This window comes from Zootoca vivipara, chromosome Z, assembly GCF_963506605.1.
Source record: "Zootoca vivipara chromosome Z, rZooViv1.1, whole genome shotgun sequence".
NCBI lineage: Eukaryota > Metazoa > Chordata > Lepidosauria > Squamata > Lacertidae > Zootoca > Zootoca vivipara.
The window spans coordinates 46,129,709-46,148,177 of NC_083294.1; the positions used below are offsets into that span (position 1 = coordinate 46,129,709).

The 18,469-nt window shown below is 45.7% G+C and overlaps 1 protein-coding gene across 1 annotated transcript in view; it reads left to right on the plus strand.

Moving 5' to 3' along the window:
- HS6ST2 (heparan sulfate 6-O-sulfotransferase 2) overlaps positions 1–17,967 on the plus strand; it is a 163,494-nt gene extending 145,527 nt beyond the window's left edge. Inside the window, exon 2 of the mRNA XM_060270467.1 lies at positions 9,998–17,967. Coding sequence (XP_060126450.1) covers positions 9,998–10,697 — 700 coding nt within the window. The 3' untranslated portion in view covers positions 10,698–17,967. The remainder of the gene's footprint in view (positions 1–9,997) is intronic.
- The last annotated feature ends 502 nt before the right edge of the window (positions 17,968–18,469 follow it).

Here is an 18,469-nt window from a genome sequence, read left to right on the forward strand (position 1 = left end):
AAAGAGTTAGCATGCTCCATCTCACGGCGCACGGCAGATTTTCCTCATGTACCAAAAAGTAAATAAATCCACCTCAACGGCTCAAGCCCCCCCCCCCAGTGTTCATTTGCTCCTTAGAGATAGTATCCTGGTCCTCAAATTAAACATTTCCTTTCCTTTGTTGTTTTATCTTGTCTGCTTGGCTCGTAACACCGGCATTAGTTAACTTGGAAAAATCCATCTGTATACTTTCCTTAAAAGCCATTTCTACACCAGAGATTCCTGTACCATTTCTAAGGGGGCCTTTGGCTGGGAGAGAAGCAATTTCTACTGGAGAGTCTCTTCTCCTTTTCAAAATGATAAGTGCTTTTCTCTGGACGCACTGGTGCCTCCCCACCCCACCCCTGCTCCACGGCCTCCATCCCCCTCTCTTTATCTAACCCAGGGGTTGTCAACCTGGTCCCTACTGCTGTCCACTAGTGGGCATTTCAGGATTCTAGCTGTCCGGCACAAGCTGAATCCTCCTTCCATCAAGCACTGGGGGGCGGTAAGGAAATTTTACCATCAAGAAAGATGCATTAGTGGGCGGTAGGTATAAAAAGGTTGACTACCCCTGATCTAACCCCTGAATCAACTTTCTGCCATCACGGACAACCCCCAGGCTGTAGAGTGAAAAGGTTAAAAGAATTGTGAGCTATGATTAGATGCACGCTGAACACATTGATCCTTCCAAAGCATTTGTTTCCCTTTCTGTGTTAACCACTTATTGATTGTCACAATGACCTTTGTCTTTGCAATTTTTTGTTGGCCTCTTTCCTACCACAAAGTCTTGGTTGGGTCTTCTTTGCGCAGACCCAGCTCTCCTACCCAAACACAGAGAGAAGGCAGTAGCTCAGGGGTAAAGCACCTGCTTCGCATGCAGAATTTCACAAGTTCAATCTCTGGCATCTCTGGGTAGGCTGGAAAGACCGCTGGAAACCCCAGGGATTCACTGCCAGTCCGTGTAGGCAATGCTAACTTCTGTGGGCAGCTTCCTGTACTACACCAAGTGAGACCATTGGTCCATCTCACCCTGTATTGTCTACACCAGGGATAGGGAGCCTGTGGCCACCGGATGTTGGACTGCAGCTCCCATAATCCTCAGCCACAGGTCCCCATACCTGGTCTACACTGACTGGCAGCAGCTCCCAAGGGTTTCGGACAGGAGTCTTTTCCCAGCTGTCTCTGGAGACACCAGGAGTTGAATGTGGGGCCTTCTGCACATAACACTTGTGCTCTGTCACTGCGCTATGCCCTTTCTTCCATGCTCATGGAGAAAAGAAAATGGTGTGGCTGTGTCTGTGTGATGAGGAGCTCTGAACACACAATAGAATTGTTGTTGTGAGACCCAGCAGTCCAGCAGCTGGAGCACTTGGAGTTTTGAATGCAGGAAAGGCTGTTTGCATAGCTGCCAAGTTATCCCTTTTTTAAAGGGATTTTCCCTTATGCTGAATAGGCTTCCTCGTGAGAAAAGGGAAAACTTGGCAGCTATGGCTGTTTGTGGCCTGTGGGGTGTTTTCTTCCCCTCACAGTAATGCCTGGGAAGGTGGTGAGGGAAAACTGAAAAGAGGGACACTGGCGAATCCACCCAGCGGACCTCAAGGTCGAGCTGGGTGTTACCAACATGGGTACACAAGGAACATCTGGAAAAAGAAATGTATTAAACTGGACATTGAAGTGATCTGTTGTTTTCACAAGATGGTGCCGGGAATACGTAGGCAGGAGACATGATGAGGCCATCGCTGCGTGCCTCTTGAGGTGCTGAAGTTCTAGACCACAGCACTGGCTGGTTCTGATGGTAGTTGTTGTCCAAAACATCAGGAGGACGCCATGTTGGCTGAGCCTGGCCTAACCCAACTTCTGTGAGGATAAATTGAGAGAGTCCCGTGTGGGCTACCCTCAACTCTTTGGAGGGAAGTTCAAATAAGTGAATCTCTTTGACTCATACCCAGTGGGAAGTTAAAATACTTAGGGGTCTGCTTCATACACTTTTGAACCTCACTTTCTGGCTTTCCGCCTTGGTTAGCTGTCTGTCTGCCAGCCACTTCTCAGTAATGTAACTTTCCCCTTTTCTATCCATTTTCTCCTGTATTTCTGAAATACCTTCCACAGCTGCCTCTCCTTCTGATCTGTTTCTTCTGTTAAAGCCCGCCCAAGCTTGGTTTTCTGTGGAACAGTGACATCTTGAGGTCTGTCCAAGCATTGGAGAAATGGATGGGAAAGCTGGAAATATTAAACGCGATTGCCATTTTACTATGGTGGTTTCTAGGGCTTGCTCATGTGTGACATCAGAGCTCACAGAATTATGCCCCTTCCCTTAGGATACCCTGGGTTTGTTGCTTGTGCTGAATTAACAATTGGTCAAGGATGGGAAAATCTCTGGTTCTCCAGATGCTTCTGAATTGCAGCTCCCATCATCCCTTCCAATTGGCCATGCTGCCTAGGGCTGATGGGAGCTGGAGTCCAACCATGCCTGGCAGGTCAAAGGCTAGTAGAGTGTGGGTACAGTGGAGTTGTGCCAAAGCCTTCATGCAAAGTGGGTGTCACGGTCACCCTGACCTGCGCAGCACCCCCGGACGTTTAACGGTCTATTGATGACTGCGCCAACGACAAGTGGAATACCTGCTGCCACCAACCAGTATTCTAACTGGCACTTGTTAATCACTTCAGGCCAGGATGTTGTTTGAAATAAAAATATGTTGCTTTATTGTAGGTACATATGCGTAATTGTTTCAGTAATATTCTTATTAACGTTCCAAATAACAGATGTTTCCTATACCGGCCTATTACCACTAATTATAAATATTACCGGCCTAATACCGCTAAAGTCAACTAAATGTTTCTGTAAATAAAAGCACTCAAACTCTCTATCTTGACTTCTCAATAACTCACCACCTATGCCTTCCCTCAGTATTTAAACCAGCTCTATCTCTAACTCTCAACTAACGACCAACTGACTACCCGACCAACCGACAACTCCAACTACCTCCAGGGGTGGGGGTTTTATACCCAGCCAGAGCCCACCCCCTTGGGTTCTAACTGTTCTATTTTGTTAACCCTTACTAACCCGCCCTAACTCGATGCTGATCGCTACAGTGGGCTTTGAGGAAGGAATTTGAGAATTAGCAACGTGCAGGTGTTTTGGAAGGCTGTCAACAATACTATGAACGTTAAGTCAAAGCTGCTGGAGTCTGTTGCGGCTGCAGAACATGGTGGCTAGGTTGCTTTGGAGGGGGAAACTACCACCAGCATATAACACCTTGCCTCCGGAATTTGTGCTGCCTGTCCATTTGACATATAGGGCCAAGTTCAAGGTGTTGGTACTAACATAAGCCCCTTGGACTTATCTCTCATACATCCTGTCTGCAGGAGAATCTCTCCAGCAAGTTCTGAAGGTCTCAGAAGCTCACTCTGCAGTAACGCAGGGCAGGGCTTTTAGTGTGGCTGCACCTGTTCTGTGGAATTACTGCCATGATACAATATTTCCCATAATGCAACACATGCCCATTATTTGCACTTTCTGAAAACAGCTGGAGATGTTTTTGTTCCAGGTGGATGAACGTGTCTTTACCATGAGTGTCCACTCATCTGGGTTTTAGTCTTAATCTTAAGTGTATTTGTTGCTTTTGTGTTTCTGTTTTTAGTTATCTTACTTGTAAATCTTTTTGAGACGGTACTTTAGAAAACAATAAATCAGTTGAAATAGTAGTGAATGAATGAATTTCCTTTATTCGGTCACAGACCAGCATAAGCAAAACATTTAAATAAATTGGCAAAAACCAACCGTAGATTAAAACATATACATAAAATACTTGGTTAAGCATAAATAATGAGTGGATAAAACTAATAAAGGGATTGAAAGGACTCATTAAACACCTATATGGGATGGGGCTTCAATAATACAGATCTAACAATATGGGTCTTCATTTTAGGACTGATTTGTATCATAGACCATTCTTCGACGAATGTCTATCATGGCAGTGCAGAATCTGGTGACTGAATATGTGACTTCTGGGCTTCCATCCTGTAGTAATAGGGAGATGTTGTTCTGAATGCCTAGGGAACTTATCTAGGATGGGTTGGCTAAACCTGGCTCGAATGTCTATATAATACTTGCAATAAAGAAGGGCCTGTTCAGTTGTTTCCTGCTGCCCAGAGCCACATGGGCATTTCCTCTCCTCGTAAGGTATCTTCCTATAGCGGCCTTCCTGAATTGCTGAAGGGAGAGTCTGAAAGCGGGCCAGGGTAAAAGCCCTTTGCTGTTTTGGTATTTCAAGATTAGCTATGTATAGCATTTGGGGAGTCAAGTATCTTCTAGTTTCACTATGTAGGAATTTGGGGGATCTGGCTAGGTCTACCTGTCATTCTGTATCTACCACTCCCTGTTTAATGTTGTTTTTTGCTTCTTAATACCCCATGGCAAGTAAGACCTGTGGATTAAAACCTAAAGTTGTTATTATATTTTCCACTGCTGCTTTCCATGTTGTTTGGAAGTTGTCTTTAATGGTCAAGGAAGCAAGGCCACTCGGAAAGAAGGCTAGTCCCAGCCAATAATTAAGAGTGGCAAGCCACACTCTGGCCTCGATTCTTATTAATCCAGTGAAATAGTAGTAATACATTTGCAACTGGACTAAAGACACAATCCAATGCTTCCTGGGAGGGTGTCCCAATAGCGAGAGGTTATGTTAGGATTCTTGCTCTGTGTTTGCAGTCATGGGATTGTTTTCTATCACATGACGGTTATGTTTTCATTCCACAGTGTGGGAAGTGATGGAGACAGGATGTTTTTGTTACTGTGTTCTGTGATGTGGGACTATTGTCCTTTGTCTCTTTCTCTTTGCTGTCTGATGAGAAAGAGGAAGGAGCTAAGGCAGAATGCTCCAAGTGTATTATATGTAAATAAACATAGATTAGCAAAAATGCTGAGCTATTGAGTCTGTTACGCGAACTGCAAATACTCTGCAGGATCCTAAGTGTGCTGATTCTGGACTTTGAAGTCATTTTATTTTATTTGTTATTGTTCTGTATTGTATTGTGCTTATTAGTATTTTAATTCATGTGGAGTGTCTTATCTGAGTTGATACAGCAACCAAGAAATTTCATTGTTCCCGCAAGGAACAATGACAATAAATATATTCTATTCTATTCTACTCTATTCTATGCCTCTGCCAGGGTCCTACACGCAAGTAGGATGATTCTAAGATGGTTATGGGCCCAGGGATCAGGGCCACAGACCCAATGGCAGCAGAGGAAGGACCGGGGGCTGTTTTCGTCCCGGTTGGAGTCTCCTGGAACCGGCAGAGTGAAGCAAGCCTCTTCAGGGACGGAAGAGAAAAAGCAGTTGCGTGGAGACTGAGAGCAAGCTGCCTGTGCCTGAAAACAAAAGTAAAGACAGGCTGGGCTGTTTTTGTGCCGATGCCAGCAGCTCGCACACAGAAGAAGGCGAGAGGCCTTTGAAGTTATTGCCAGGCACTAATTATCGGCTGGCAGAAGCCACAGATCACTTGATTTATAGTAGCCATCTGATAAGGACTGTAAAAAGGTAGTTCCAGCTTGAACTAAGCTGTGGAACAGATTTTTGGAAGGGGTAAAAATCCCACTCCCTAAGTTACGTAGAGGGAATGGGAAAAGCTGCTTTTCAAGAGAGAGAGAGAAAAGCTGCCTTATGCGGCAAGACTTTGCCAAGAATGTAGCCCTGATTTGTGTGCTACAAAAGGAGGACATTTCCCGATGCTTCTGATTCTTTCCTTGAGAAGAGAATGGGGAGCAGCAGAAAGCGAAAGGTGGAGTCGTGCTGCAGCAAGACTTTGCCAGGACAATAGCTGTATGTGAAGCATCAGCTATGGGGGAGAGAGTTAGTTCCTCGGTGAAGCTGCATAATAGGAGGGAAGGCAAAAGGCCTGGGAAGAATGGGGGTGTTGTTTTGTTCCCGAAACTGAAGAGGCAGTTTGAGACAGAGGCTGTGTCTGATGCCAGACAGTGTGTATGTTCAGCAGAAATTAAAGCTTTGTCACACGATGGACACTTCAAGATGGTGGGGGCTGCTGAGCAGACTGCCATAAGTCACACCCCGGGGAATCCCAGACGACCGTGCAGGGTTGTGTTCCTGAAACCGAAAGCTCCACAGAAGGGAGGCTTTTGGAGGAAGAGTGCACGAGGGGAGAGAAATCACCAAAGCAGGAGGAGCAAGGGAAGTTGGCTGCAATGTCATCTCAACCATCACTGCAACCGGCAGGTGGTGCTGCTGTGATCAAAGCAGTGAAAAGATTTTCCAGTGAGAAGTTTGGACCGAGTCCAAAATCCAGGAATATTTGCAGCATTTCCCACAGGCAACATGAAGCAAGGCCAGAGATGCAGAGCTTCAGCTCAGAGATGGTGGCTAGCTGTTCCACTACAGAGGTGCAAGAATCTTGTGTGCTAGATTCAGAGGCGAAGGCACACCTTTGTGGAAGGTGGAACTGGTTCACCATGTTTACACCACAGAAGAGTCCGATCCACCAGTCAGGTGGAGGCTCCTTGGAGGTGCATAGCACCGGGACCGTGGATCTGAAAAGCTGTAACGTTGTGATGTCTAACACGTTTTTCATTCCAGGTTGAGAAGCCCAGGGTGGTTGTTCTGTTTGTGTCAACAAACAGTGTGCAACCATCCAGAAGAACAAAAGCAACATTATAAATGGCTTGTTCTTACTATGTTGTGATGTAAACATAGGGGGGGAAGGTTGGAGAAACAAGTGCTGCTATGTCTGATAACCATTTTTTTCATGCAGGATGTGTGCGTGGGTCTTCCAGATTGCTGATGTCTGACACAAAGATGGTCAGATGTACCAAATGTGCTCAGGACAAAGCAAAAGAGGGAGGCAATAAGGGAGAGATCCTGACAGAGACAGGATGTTTGTGTTACTATGTTCCTTGAAGTGGGACTATTGTTCTTTGTCTCTTTCTCTTTGCTTTCTGATGAGAAAGAGGAAGGAGCTAAGGCAGAATGCTCTGAGTGTATTATATGTAAATAAACATAGATTAGCCAAAATGCTTAGCTACGGTATTGAGTCTGCTACGCAAACTGCTAATACTCTGCAGGATCCTAAGTGTGCTGATGCCTCTTTGCATCAGTCGCTGTGATGTTCGGGCTGGAGAAAGCTTTTGAAGCTCCCGAACGATCGACCAGGAGGGAGAGAACATGCCAGGCGGGCATGTGTCTCTGCCAGGGTCCTACACGTGAGTAGGACAATCATAACATGTTAGAGTGGATCTCCCCAGAGATGCTGCTCTCTGCTGCAGAGAGAGAGGGAGGGGGGAGGGAGGGAGGGAGGGAGAGGGGAGAGATCTACAGGTGGGGAGGGGGCTCACCTCTGGATCCCCCCTTGCGGTGGCTTCAAAAACCTCTGTGGAAGTCCCCCTAATGCTGTGAAACAGGACAAGGCAGGAACAGGGGGACAGATCAGAGGTGGCAGACTCCAATGCGCCCTTGTCTCCTGAAAGAAAACAGAGCCGGCCCCCAAAACACAGCCAGCTCCTAGTGGAGCCCTCCTCCACCACTCCTGTTGGGGAAATTTATCTAGGGTTCATCATAGTTGGGGTTCCCCAAAGGAACACCAAATGGGCACAGGCTTTAAGTAGAATAAAAGTGGTTAGGCCTCTACAGACGTACAAGGGGGCCAGTCTCCTGAAAAATCAGAGGCAGACTGCAATCTTAGCACTGCTCTCAACATCACCTCTCATATACACGAGTGTATAAAATACCGCAATTAGTTTCAGCAATTACTGCAATCTTTCCCCTCACAGTTACAACACTCTGTCATCGTTCTCAAAGCACCCAGAGATCCTTTGACTCTTCTGACCAGACCAGCCCATCTTTCCCATTTTTGTGTCTTTCTTAGTTGTCTTCTGACTACAGTGGTACCTCAGGTTACAGACGCTTCAGGTTTACAGACTCTGCTAACCCAGAAATAGTGCCTCAGGTTAAGAACTTTGCTTCAGGAGGAGACCAGAAATCGTGCAGCGGCTGCGGGAGGCCCCATTAGCTAAAGTGGTACCTCAGGTTAAGAACAGTTTCAGGTTAAGAACGGACCTCCGGGACGAATTAAGTTCTTAACCAGAGGTACCACTGTAATTGCTCTGGGTATTAGCATAGCTGCCAAGTATCCCGTATCCGCCGGGAAAACCCCTTTTTTCTTACCGTTTCCCGGCGGTCTCCCGTTTAGGTTAAAATCCCGGTATTGTCCCTTAAATCAGCTTTGGACGGCTGCCATTTTTCTGGTGCCGCTTTGCCCTTCTATGGGCACCAGAAAATGCCGGCGCCGGAAGTCGGTTCCGTGCATGACTGGAAGTTGCGTGACGCGACTTCCGGTTGCGGTTTGCCCTTCTATGGGCACCAGAAAATGCCGGCGCCGGAAGTCGGTTCCGTGCATGACTGGAAGTTGCGTGACGCGACTTCCGGTTGCGGTTTGCCCTTCTATGGGCATCAGAAAATGCCGGCGCCGGCGTTGGAAGTCACATTTACGTGTTTTCGGTCATGCGCGGAAGCGACTTCCGGCGCTGGCGCTGCCATTTTCTGGTGCCCATAGAAGGGCAAAGCGCCACCGGAAGTTGCGTCACGCAACTTCCGGTCATGTGCGCGCTGCCGATCCTGGATCTTTACGTCTGGAACTTGGCAGGTATGGGTATTAGTGGTCTGCCACTGCCTGCTTTCAGTGATCTCTGTTGATATTTTTGTTCTCTTCTTGACTTGGGTTTAGTGCTATTGTTATGCTTTTTAGTGCCAGGAATTATAGGGCATATGTTTGCAGGCTGCATAGCTGGTCCCTGGAGCGGGCCTCCAGACCTACTTTGTTGCAAGTTCTGCAAGCCGAGTGACTCACCCTTCGGAAGCAGACTGGGAAGTGGGGAGGGGGGGTCAGAATCTGTGCAATTGCTGCAGGGCTGTTTTTTTTTTACACAAAACACTTTGGACTAAACATCATGAAGATTCTGCCTTCAAAACTTGATTTGTGTTTGCTATGCTGCCTGTAGAACTGTTCTCTTCTATTCAATTTCGTTTCTTCATGGGCTTTTTTTTAAAAAAGTGTGTCACTAAAAGATGCATATTTGATGGGGAGGGGAGCCAAGTGTAGCCCGTGCCGCTCCTTGATGCATGTGATACATTATTATTCATGGCACACACAAGTACCATTCTCCACCACATGCGTTTGGTGCAGGGGTGATGGGCCTCAGGTCAAGGATCCAGATGAGACCCTCCAGAATTCTCTTTAGGTTGTCTTTAGTGTACCACAAAACTCTCATTTTTTGCCTTTCCCCCTTTTCAAACCTCTTCCTCTGGACCCTGCTGTCAGGAGTTGGAGTCAGGTGGAGGTCAGCAATAAAACAATAAATGTCAGGCTTTAGGGAATCTGCTTCCTGTGTCAGTGAAGTGAACTCTTTATCCAAGGGAACAAAATCGTAACTCTTCCCTGTATGGCTTGCCCCAATGAAGGTCCCTGCCTTTCCACTGCTCTGTCAGCCTCTGTGTGTTCTGGGTGACCAGGGGGGAGGGGAGCTGGCCGCAGCAGGAGGAGGAGACTCCCTGAATTCTTCAGCAGCCTGCCTCCTCTCTGTCTCCTGGCCCTCCTCCTCTCTTGCCTCTGATTCTGCACTGCTCTCTGCCCCAGCTGCTTCCTGCTCACTAAGCCCTGTTGCCTCTTCAGCTTCTGACACCTTCTCCTCCCAGTCTGGTCCCTCTTCTCGCTCTGACCGTGCATCGTCGTCCCACCACCAGTCCCCTGGCTCTGATCCTTCTTCCCCTGGAGGTTCCCTTGGGGGTTTCCCAGCTGTTGCCTCCCACCACTCCTCTGCGTCCAACCAGTTCCTCCAGCACCTTGGACTTGGCAGATGGTAGACCAGGATTACCTTTTCAACAAAGGAACCAAAGAGATTGTTCTTGTAGTCGGATAAAGTGCCATACACTAATATGATTGTAACATCTCTCTTTGCCTTCCCTCTTCAGAAACTTCTACTACATCACGATCCTCCGGGACCCGGTGTCTCGGTACTTGAGCGAATGGAGGCATGTCCAAAGGGGAGCAACCTGGAAAGCGTCATTGCATGTCTGCGACGGGAGATCCCCAACTTCCGAAGAACTGCCCAGCTGTTACTCGGGGGATGACTGGTCTGGCTGCTCCTTGCAGGAGTTCATGGACTGCCCGTACAACCTCGCCAACAACCGCCAGGTCCGCATGCTGGCTGACCTCAGCCTAGTGGGATGCTACAATTTGTCTGTCATGCCAGAAGAGCAGCGGAACAAGGTTCTTCTGGACAGTGCCAAGGAGAACCTGAAGCGGATGGCCTTCTTTGGCCTGACGGAGTTTCAGAGGAAGACTCAGTACCTCTTTGAGAAGACTTTTAACATGGTCTTCATCTCCCCGTTCACACAGTACAATAGCACACGAGCCTCTAGTGTGGACATTGACGAAGAGACCCAGAAGCACATTGAGGCTCTCAATTTTTTAGACATGGAGCTCTACGAATATGCAAAAGATCTTTTCCTACAACGTTATCAGTATATGAGGCAGAAAGAACACCAGGAGGCGAGGCGGAAGCGCCAGGAGCACCGGAAGATCTGGAGAGCCAAGCAGGTCCACAGCAAGGAGCAGAGCAGCACAAATGCAACAACTGACTACATCGGGAGTGTGGAGCAGTGGCGATAATAACAGAGGGCGAGGTGTGTTTTTAGGGAGATCCAGATTTGAAAAGCCAGGGCAAGGTTGCAAAACAGAGAGGAAGGATGAAGCAGCCAAACAAATGTGTGCTCCTTTGAGGGCTGGGGAACGAATGCGAGGCTTCTGGCCTGTGGCCTTTGCCAATGCTTTGTGCATTAAATGCCATGATCAGTGTGGGTTAACCTCACCTCTGTGTGTCTCAGATCTGTCCCTTTCTAAAAACTACAAACTATGCTGGCCTGTTTAAGCAGTATTTTTTTGGAAATGATTGCTTGGCCAAAACCAAACATAAAAACTGATCGACGTGGTTAAAGCTGGAAAAGTTGGGGACTTTTTATTTTTAGGTGGGGAAAGTATGCTTTTGATGGGCAGGGCATGAGCTGTGGGTTGCCCATCCACCCATTTTGTCTCTCAGGGCTGGGGACTCTGTGGCCTTGCAGATAGTCAAGGCTACAATTCCCAACATCTTTGACCCATTGGGCCGTGAAAGCTGGTGGGAGTTGGAGTTCCAAAGAGACATGGAGGGTGGCAGATGTTCCCTGATCTGTAGCCTTCCAGGGAAATCTCCAACACTGTTTCTGACAGAATTACAAGCCTGGTAGATGAAGGGAATGCTGTGGATATAACCTATCTTGATTTCAGCAAGGTCTTTGACAAGGTGTCCCATGATATTCTTGCAAAGAAGCTGGTAAAATGCGGGCTAGACAATGCTACCATTCAGTGGATTTGTAACTGGCTGACTGACCGAACCCAAAGGGTGCTCATCAATGGCTCCTCCTCATCCTGGAGAGAAGTGACTAGTGGGGTGCCACAGGGTTCTGTCTTGGGCCCAGTCTTATTCAACATCTTTATCAATGACTTGGATGATGGGCTTGAGGGCATCCTGAGCAAGTGTGCAGATGACACCAAATTGGGAGGGGTGGCTAATACCCCAGAGGACAGGAACACACTTCAAAATGACCTTAACAGATTAGACAACTGGGCCAAAGCAAACAAGATGAATTTTAACAGGGAGAAATGTAAAGTACTACAATTGGGCAAAAAAAAAATAAAAAATGAAAGGCACAAATACAGGATGGGTGACACCTGGCTTGAGAGCAGTACATGTGAAAAGGATCTGGGAGTCTTGGTAGACCACAAGCTTGACATGAGTCAACAGTGTGATGCAGCAGCTAAAAAAAAGCCAATGCAATTCTGGGCTGCATCAATAGGAGTATAGCGTCTAGATCAAGGGAAGTAATCATACCACTGTATTCTGCTTTGGTCAGACCTCACCTGGAAAACTGTGGGCACCACAGTTCAAGAAGGATACTGGCAAGCTGGAACGTGTCCAGAGGAGGGCAACCAAAATGGTCAAAGGCCTGGAAACAATGCCTTATGAGGAACGGCTTAGGGAGCTGGGCATGTTTAGCCTGGAGAAGAGAAGGTTAAGGGGTGATATGATAGCCATGTTTAAATATATAAAAGGATGTCATATAGAGGAGGGTGAAAGGTTGTTTTCTGCTGCTCCAGAGAAGCGGACACGGAGCAATGGATTCAAGCTACAAGAAAGAAGATTCCACGTAAACATTAGGAAGAACTTCCTGACAATAAGAGCTGTCCGGCAGTAGAATTTGCTGCCAAGGAGTGTGGTGGAGTCTCCTTCTTTGGAGGTCTTTAAGCAGAGGCTTGACACCCATATGTCAAGAATGCGTTGATGGTGTTTCCTGCTTGACAGGGGGTTGGACTGGATGGCCCTTGTGGTCTCTTCCAACTCTATCATTCTATGATTCTATGTTCTTTTCAGGCCAACTCAGCCCCTTATCTCCAGGGTGAAAGCTTTCTCAGCTTCGCAGTAGCCATCAGAGTGACGTTCTGTTTAGTTTGGTAGCATAAGTTTTAATAAGGACTGCGGTGGCCTTAGTGACCCCCACTGAATATTGTCGATTTGGGGCCACATCTCTGCTCCATGTCATAAGATCATACGAGGTTGGGCAGAACAACATTGAGGTCCTTTCCAACTCTATAGTTCTATGATTCTTTGTTATACAAGGTCTGTGGAGCCTGCCTCCAGAGGTAGTTTGGGATGTTTGAGGCAAATAAAATACCAGTACCCATTTCCCAGAGCTTGGGAGTTCAAGGCATAATAGTCATTCTTGTGCTTTGCTAGGTGGCTTCCACATGGGAAACACACAACAAGAATGAAGCATCCCATCGGAATATCTCTCACCCACCCTCAGTTATTTTATTTTATTTCATGAATGTATTTTCATAGGCACAAACTGCTTTTAGCACATACCAAATATGAATTCTGATTAAGGGGGTGTCTGAAGAAGAAAATATATTGGCTTTTTAACAAAGAAGAGAATGTTTTTGTCTATAATTATTTATAAGTCATTTTTAAAATCTTCCTACTGCTGTTAATGACTTTTAAGCTTGTTTAATTTCATGTTCGATTGGAATTGAGAATATTCTCCCAATGATCTGGAGGACATTTAGACTAGCTTAATACAACAACAGAAAAAAGAATTTATTAGCTATGGGAGGGGACACACCTGGACTGGTGGTTTGCTTATGATCTCCTCTTTCTAGTATGATGCAGAATTTGGACTCTCATTTTCGTACTTGGGGGTCTCCCATCCAGACACCTACTAGACCCAGACCTGCTTAGCTCCAGCCTCGGGTGCCTTCAGACTGTGACCTGGGGTCACATGGTCCTTCTGAGGCCCATAGAGTTGAGAAAGGGGGAGTGGACAGAGCCACAGACTTTGAAGTAGCCATATTTCTTACATTTGGGGCCAGCTCAACACCAGAATTACTCTTCTGCCGCAACTTGATATGCTTGCCCTGTTCTAATAAGGGAAAGTCACATGCAGAAGACAGCCTGATTATGGATATTCTTTGCTGGTTTGGGAACAAGTGCTTACAGGTACCTAAAGCAGGTAATAAGCATATGAAATTGCCTTATCCTGAGTCTGATGATTAGTTCATCTAGCCCAGAGTTTTCTGCTCTGATGGATTGTGGCTTCCCCCAGAATCTGGCTGGCCACTATGTGAACAGGATGCTAGACTAAAAGGGCTTTTCTCATGTTCTGTTGGGGTCTTTCCCAGCCCTACTGCTTGAGATAGGCAGTGGTTTTTAATGGTGATGAAACCTGTTACCTTTTGCTCTTCCTCTGTGTGGAGAAGGGCTGTATCTCAGTGGTGGAGCACATTCTCTACATGTCAAAGACCTTTGAACATAGGGAGGTCTCAGGGGATTAACCTTTGATGCTCTGAAGAAAACTGCCCTTCATGTGGGAGACCAGACAGTTTTTGGACATGGTGAGTGACTTGGAGTGAAGGACCTCCATCGTGCCCAAACACCACAGAAAAGCCCTGTGGGTTAGTCTTCGGGGCATTACGTCAGCTAAACTTCCGCTTTTTAAATTACTTTTGAGACTGTGATGAATTACGTCTGAAGGGATCTGTCTGCCAGTTGAAACTTTCACATTGAATGTGAGCTGACTGCTATCATAAGAAGAGGCAATTATTAACTATTAACAGACGGGTCCCGTCACCTCCTGGCAAATAGAAGGGGAAGAAATGGAGGCAGTGAGAGATTTTACTTTCTTGGGTTCCATGATCACTGCAGATGGTGACAGCAGTCACGAAATTAATGGGATAAAAGCAATGACAAACCTAGACAGCATCTTTAAAAGTAGAGACATCACTTTGCTGACAAAGGTCCGTAAAGTTAAAGCTATGGTTTTCCCAGTAGTGATGTATGGAAGTGAGAGCTGGAGCATAAAGAAGGCTGATCGCCGAAGAATTGATGCGTTTGAATTATAGTGCTGGAGGAGACTCTTGAGAGTCCCATGGAGTGCAAGAAGATTAAACCTCTCAATTCTTAAGGAAATCAGCCCTGAGTGCTCACTGGAAGGACAGATCCTGAAGCTGAGGCTCCAATACTTTGGCCACCTCATGAGAAGAGAAGACTCCCTAGAAAAGACCTTGATGCTGGGAAAGATGGAGGACACAAGGAGAAGGGGACGACAGAGGACTAGATGGTTGGACAGTGTTCTTGAAGCTACCAACATGAGTCTGACCAAACTGCGGGAAGCAGTGGAAGACAAGGGTGCCTGGCATGCTCTGGTCCATGGGGTCACAAGGAGTCGGACATGACTAAACAACTAAACAACAACAACAACAGACTGGAAACGAAACAAAAAGCATGTTTTAATTGTCTGCAACGAAGAAAGATTATAAATAGACAAGGGTGCTCTGTTAAGACAGGCGCAATTTTTTAAGGCAGTCTGTTAAGGTAGTGAGTTCTTAATTAGACCAATGGCACTCAGTATGGAGAAAATACTGTTGATATCATGCAGCAATTATTGGATGAGGAATCAAAAGTGCTCAGAACTGAGATGCATAAAATGGTGAATGAAAATGTATCAGAGAAAGGTCAGATAAAAGGAGACACGGAACCTTTGGGAAATAATACGGATAAAAATCTGCCAGAACATGAAAGTGGAATGGTGAAGCGGGAAGCAGCAGGTGGTGAAATGGGCCTTCAAACAGGTGCCTGGAGGAGTGAAACAGTCAAGCAATGGAGTTGTGATTCTGAAGGACTGGAATGAAGCCATTGGCAGAGAGATTAAGAAACATTCTGAGATGGCAGAAATAAGAGTTGAGAGGGAAATGATCCTGTGTACAATTTGAAGTGAATTCAAAGGGGGAAACTATCAAGCTTCTGGTGATGCACTTGGAAAAAGAATGGAAGAAGTTCTTTTTCTCCTCCTAAACTAGGATGGAAAATTAATGAAGTAATAAAAATTAATGAAATGAATATTAATGAATATAGAATAACTAACTATGGATTGATATTTTAGTACAGTATATGATCACATCACAACGGAGAGATTCCTTTATGAATAGAGATGAACGATTTATTGTTTTTTAACATTGTGGAGGAGTTGCTGGAATTCCTTGGAGATAAATTAATCATACTGGATTGAAAGAAGACTATTCTTGATTTTTAATGATAATAACAATGGGAGAGCCGCATTTAGACTTTGTGTGGAAGAGGAAATGAGGTCTGGGGTTGAACAAGGAGCAGCTGGATATTATCATGGAATACACCTAGATACCATCCCGAACACTTAGAACATTTTAAACAATATTTATATATATAATTGGCAGGCAGAGAATAATAAGTTTTCTTTATTTCTATTCTCTCTTCTCTCTTTTTCTTTTCATCTTTTATCTTCCTCTCTCTTTTTCTTTTATCTACTTTGTTTTTCTTTATGTTTTGTTCTGTTCTTTGATGTCCTCTACTCTGGGTTAATGAGGGTACATACACACATGAAGGTGATGCTTGACTGGTGAAGGACCCTGCGAGAGAGGCAGGGAAGGGAAGATCTCTCAGAGTAGAAGGCTGGGAGAGGAAAAGGAAGCTCCCAGGTGAAAGCTCGGAGGGTCTACCCCCTTTTGTTTGAAACAAGGGTTAAGAAGATCTACCTTTGTATTCTCCCCCTTCCCTTTCTCTTTGCCTTTTCTTTTTTCTTTTGTTGTTGTTTTTATTTGGATTTGGTTTTTTCTTTAATGTATTGTAAGATGAAAAGTTTCAATAAAAAACATGCAAAAAAGAAATTCCTGGGAAGTTGCTGCCAGTCATTGTTGACAATACTGCCTTCTGACTCAGAATAAGGCCACTTCCTATGTGCCACTGAGCTCGCCTGCCTGTTCTTCCCCACTTCCAAATGAGATACGTACTAATGTGATCAATGTGTTACAACTGGGTCTGGGATCCCTGAGTTGGAGGGTGATCAGGTTTGTTTAACGTGACAAGTCTGCAAGTTCCTGCACCTACAAAACTTGGGACCATTGTCAGATTCGCTCCTGCCTATCAATTACATGTGAAACTTCTCCTAGTGAGCAATGTTTTCCAAGGGACTACAGATGACTGTAGGTCTCTAAGCGAGCCACTTTTTGCATCTTGTAAGACATTTGCATCTTAGGAGTGGGCCACTGGTTGCATTTAAAAACCCATAAGTTTCCCAAATGTCTACCAGCACCCATCTTAAACAGCCTTTGCCAACTTTGGCTGACTGGGGCTGGTGAGAGTTGTCAGCCAAAACCTCTGGACTGCACAAGGTTGGCAAAGGCTGGGCTAGAACTTTAAGATCGTAGGAGAAGATACGATTTAGTTGCATTTTCTCTGTTGCTGGGACACCAGCTGGGAGGCAAGGAACTGGACAATTTAACATGCTTGGACCAGGCAAATCTCTATGCAAAAATATTGTGAATATGATGGTGATAAAACAGGCTCTTCTACCTGATAGTCTAATGAGAACTGATGTTAATTTTGGTCTAGGCACTCTTTCAATGGGTTGGAGGCACCTGGGGGTGATGTTTCCTTATTTCATGCATATTAAATCTTAACTGGGCTCCTTTTGCACTATATGCCATTTATATGTGAGATTAATCAAGTAAGGCTGGGGGCTCAGCCTGTATGAGAGGCTTCACCAAAATAGACATTGCAACAACAATGCTACCCGTGTCTTCCTGCTACACAGAGGAGCCCTAACCATGTCTGCTCAGAATTAACTTGTGTTGAGTTTAATGGGGCCTACACCCAGGAAGTGGCTGTAGGGTTAAAGCCTGCCTTATCCAAAGTTTATTGCATCAGGCAATCTTTCGGAGGCCTAGTGGGTTTGCTAAACTTCAAGCATTTAAGAGCGGGGGGGGGGAGCCAGCGCCGGCAAAATGCAAAGAATGAGTGTTTGAAATGCTAGTCTGGCATTTCCAATGGAATTCCTTGGTTTTCACAGGGAGGGACAATGCGCTCTTGAAACCAGAGGGGGGATGCCTGTGCTGGGTGTCGGTTTGAAGCACCCTGCCTGATGTAGGAGATGCAACCTCGTTTTTATGCTGTGCTCTGCATGGTTTACAAAATAATAAAATACTAAACCCTTTCCTTTACTTTGTGTACACTGTTTGTTGTATATAAGGGATGTGTGCATATAAGGATTCAATTTTGTCATAACCACACAAATTTCATAGCTGTCAAGTTTTCCCTTTTCTCGCGAGGAAGCCTATTCAGCATAAGGGAATTTCCCTTAAAAAAAGGGAGAACTTGACAGCTATGAGATTTTGTTGCTTTCCACTATAGCCCTCTATCTTGCTGTGTAGTTTTACAATGACAAAAAATGGGGTTTGGGAAGGAAAGGAGTTCCACTGACTTTGATTGTGTAATTTAACAATAGAGTTGATAAAATAAACTTTAATTGCAGTCTTTGGTTGTGGGTTGATTATTGAAACGACTCCGTCTGGCTCTGGGGTTGTGTTCCAAATCCACTTTTCTAATCCCACAGCCTTCAAGCAGGTTCATGTTCTTATCCGTGCTCAAAAGAATCAAAAGGAGTTTTGCTCTGAACTAACAAATGGAAACCCACCAAAGTGTTGGGAGGGTTTCCGGGGTGTGTGTGTGTGTGTGATGGCATCCAACATAGGAAACTGCCATATACCAAGTCAGAACATGGCTTAGCTCAGTACTGTCTAAAGCAGGGGTGGGAGTTGTTTGAGACTCTCCAGATGTTGCCAGAGTCCCAATATGGCCTCCACATTGCTCAGAGGACACTGCTTCCCATCTCTGGATGCAAATTTAACACCTTTGCAAGGAGCCCCACCTGGAGACACTGTCCTATTCCACTTTTTGGTGTGCCTCCATCTATAATCATACAGTCTGGGGAAACTGTATGAGGGCACTCCTGACAAATTCCTGACTTTAGGAAGTGGAC